Source organism: Malus domestica, chromosome 17 (assembly GCF_042453785.1).
Source record: "Malus domestica chromosome 17, GDT2T_hap1".
Classification (NCBI taxonomy): domain Eukaryota; kingdom Viridiplantae; phylum Streptophyta; class Magnoliopsida; order Rosales; family Rosaceae; genus Malus; species Malus domestica.
In genome coordinates this window covers 23,637,351-23,640,228 of record NC_091677.1, presented here as the reverse complement: position 1 = coordinate 23,640,228, position 2,878 = coordinate 23,637,351, and the positions used below count along the sequence as shown (strand labels likewise).

Genomic DNA, 2,878 nt, shown 5'->3' with positions numbered 1-2,878 from the left:
CGCCATTTAATATTATGGTCTAGTGATATCCTTCACTTATACAAAAGGTCTGAAATTTGACTTCTCTAAATGACGAGTCCTATACGTAAACCCTAATAATAAACACGTTTTACGTCCAACCTTGGCCTCTATTTCTTTGGACATCGCTCTTAAATTTCTTAATAGCCCAACTCTACCCCAGCCCAGCCCAAATAGGCGTGTCGATCGATAATGACAAGTAATGATTTTGTTCTTTTCTTTGAGATCGAAGCTGATATTTTTCCGTTGACCAACTAAACGACATCGCAGAGGTTTGCCCTGTAATTATATGGATCTCTCTCTAACGGAAATACCCGACCGACACAAAACAGTTATAAACTCAGAAGCAAGAATCATTCATCAAAGGCGAAGACAATGGACAACGCCAGCAGAGAAGAAAGAAGAAGAAGAATTGTAGAGAGAGGGTCGGATCGTATGGCTCTGATCACGGGTCGGATTCAATCTCTTCCTCCTCCGTCACCACCACCGTCACCTTCAGTACCACCACAATCCCACCGTCACAACGGTATATGAATTCCATCTCAAAAAATTGAAAAAGATGTTTAATTTACGACACCACTACTTTTGTTGTTTGATTATTTCTGTTAATTTGATTATAGATATCATCATATGTAGGGTTCATGTTATTTTTTGACAACAGATTTCATCAACGATTGTATCTCTTTCATCACATCACATGATTAATTACTCATTTTTTTTCAAACCATGATTGATGACTAATTAGATAATAAGAATGATTAACACCTAAAAATCTCTTCAGCTTTTGTTAATTTATAAAATTAATTGAATTTTTTGCATGATTCAAATAGTCTTTTATTTATTTATTTATTATTTATTATTTATTTTGTGCTAGCATATATTGATTTCCAGGGATTTGGTTTTTAAGAAAGAGAAGAAAATACATAAGCTAATTCCGTTTTCACTGCATCATATCACAATCAAGGAAGTGCCAATTCAAACCCAAAAGTTTACATTTTTACAATTGGTGGCCCATTCCCTCTCTTGCTTCTGATAAAAGTTCGTGTGTTTTAGATGTCCGATTTTGGGTTAGATAGATCGCTCAAACAACACAGAAAACTAACCACCTTGCTGACACACTGTCTAATTCACATAATCCCAACCGACGTGGGATTAGTGCTGAACAAAAATGTTATTACTAGCTAGGTGGTATATATTCTTATCAATTTCCCTGGTTTTGCAGCTGGTACTGAGGGTAAGGTTGACAATCGTGCGGGTTCCCCATTGCAAAAAGCACATGAAGCTAGGAGTGAAGACGTTTCAAGGAAAGACAATGTTGAAACTGGAAGCCAATTAGATGGACCTTCATCCTTCAAATGTGACACAATAACTACAAGCACTATGGAACCGCAAGGCGCTGGTGACACCACCGCCAAAATTCAAACACAATTAGGCACATCAGTAGTTCAAAAGGCATCAACCGATACAGAACCTGCAAGCAGGCGGCATACGAGGGCAAGGTTTTTCTCTTCGAAAAGATTAAACTCCTGCATAGTAGAATCCGAGTGCACACGAGTTGTCTGTTCTCTCATAATAGCATTCTTGGTAGTGTTGTCTTTTGCTGATTACGCATTGTTTGGGATGAACTTGGTTAATTCGGAGAGCGTTGTAGCCTCGAGGCCTCTGTACATTATACTGCTGACTGACGTAACAATTGTTTTTGCGCGGTTGTGGCTTGTGAAACGAGAGGAGGTAGAGGAAGAAGGAGCGGCGGGGCCTCAGGATGGACATAATTGGGTTGAAGCAGTTAAGCTTTTGGAGAGGGGTTTGGTGGTTTACCAAGCCATTCGAGGTATATTCATAGATTTTAGTGTTTATGCAGTAGTTGTAATTTGTGGCCTTTCTCTGGTTTAGCCTTGGATTCCAAGAAACAATTTGGTTTCCGGTTCTAACTCAAGTGTCATTTGCAAATTGTTGGCATCATATTTGTGTACCTTCATTACTATCCCTACAGAACCATAAAAAAAAAATTCCATGCTGGAAATTGGGATGGCCTTGTAAGTTGTAACATGCTATTTTCTCACAATTCATACAAAGCATTAGCATCCATTAACTTAGTGTTATACAGAAAGAGCTTCTTCCTAAACATGTGAGTTGTGATTTGTAAGCCATGTGGCATATTGTCACACCTCAAAATAAAAACGCACTACACAGAATATGAGCGTTAGTAGCAAGCCTCAAGAAATGCTTTTAGAAGATATGGCAACTTTTAGATCGGCACCACGATAATTTAAGGGCAAAGTGTTACAAAACTCAGATTTCGTGTCTTTCTATCACAATAATCAAAATTGTGACTTGTGTCCCAAATTTTTATCACTTTATTTTCTTAAACAATTGATTGAATTTGATTCTATGTTCTCCGGTTTTTTACTTTTTTTTTTTTTTTTTTTTGAAGAATCTCGGTGGCATGATAGAATTTTATTGATATATATATAATGTAAAATAAAAAAGATTACACATAATCAGGGGGGACATAAATCTTACCTTCATAAAATAAGAAAATTAAAAACAAGAAAAAAAGGAGAGGGGAGACATTAACCTTACCCTTCTTTAAAAAGAAAACACAAGAAAAGGAGGGAGACAAAAACCTTACTCTTCTCGAAAAAGAAAATACAGGAGGGGGAGGGGAAGGGGGGCATAGGACCAAACTCCTATAAAATAGAACCTAAAAGGTCAAAACCTGCAAGAAAAGCCGCAAGGTTTAGGTAAAAAAGAAAATGGTACATCAAGAAGGAGAGATAAACCTGCATGCCTAAGAAATCTAATTGCAGAAAAAGAAAGGGTTGTGATTTTCACACAACCTTAACTACTTTTCCCACAC

General features: G+C 37.2%; 1 protein-coding gene across 1 annotated transcript; it reads left to right on the top strand.

The window, feature by feature from the left end:
* Positions 1-249: 249 nt before the first annotated feature.
* Positions 250-2,106, top strand: LOC103405481 (uncharacterized). The gene is made up of 2 exons (XM_008344487.4): positions 250-544; positions 1,241-2,106. The coding sequence occupies exons 1-2, from the start codon at positions 394-396 to the stop codon at positions 1,909-1,911; spliced, it is 822 nt and encodes a 273-aa protein (XP_008342709.3). The 5' UTR covers positions 250-393; the 3' UTR covers positions 1,912-2,106.
* The last annotated feature ends 772 nt before the right edge of the window (positions 2,107-2,878 follow it).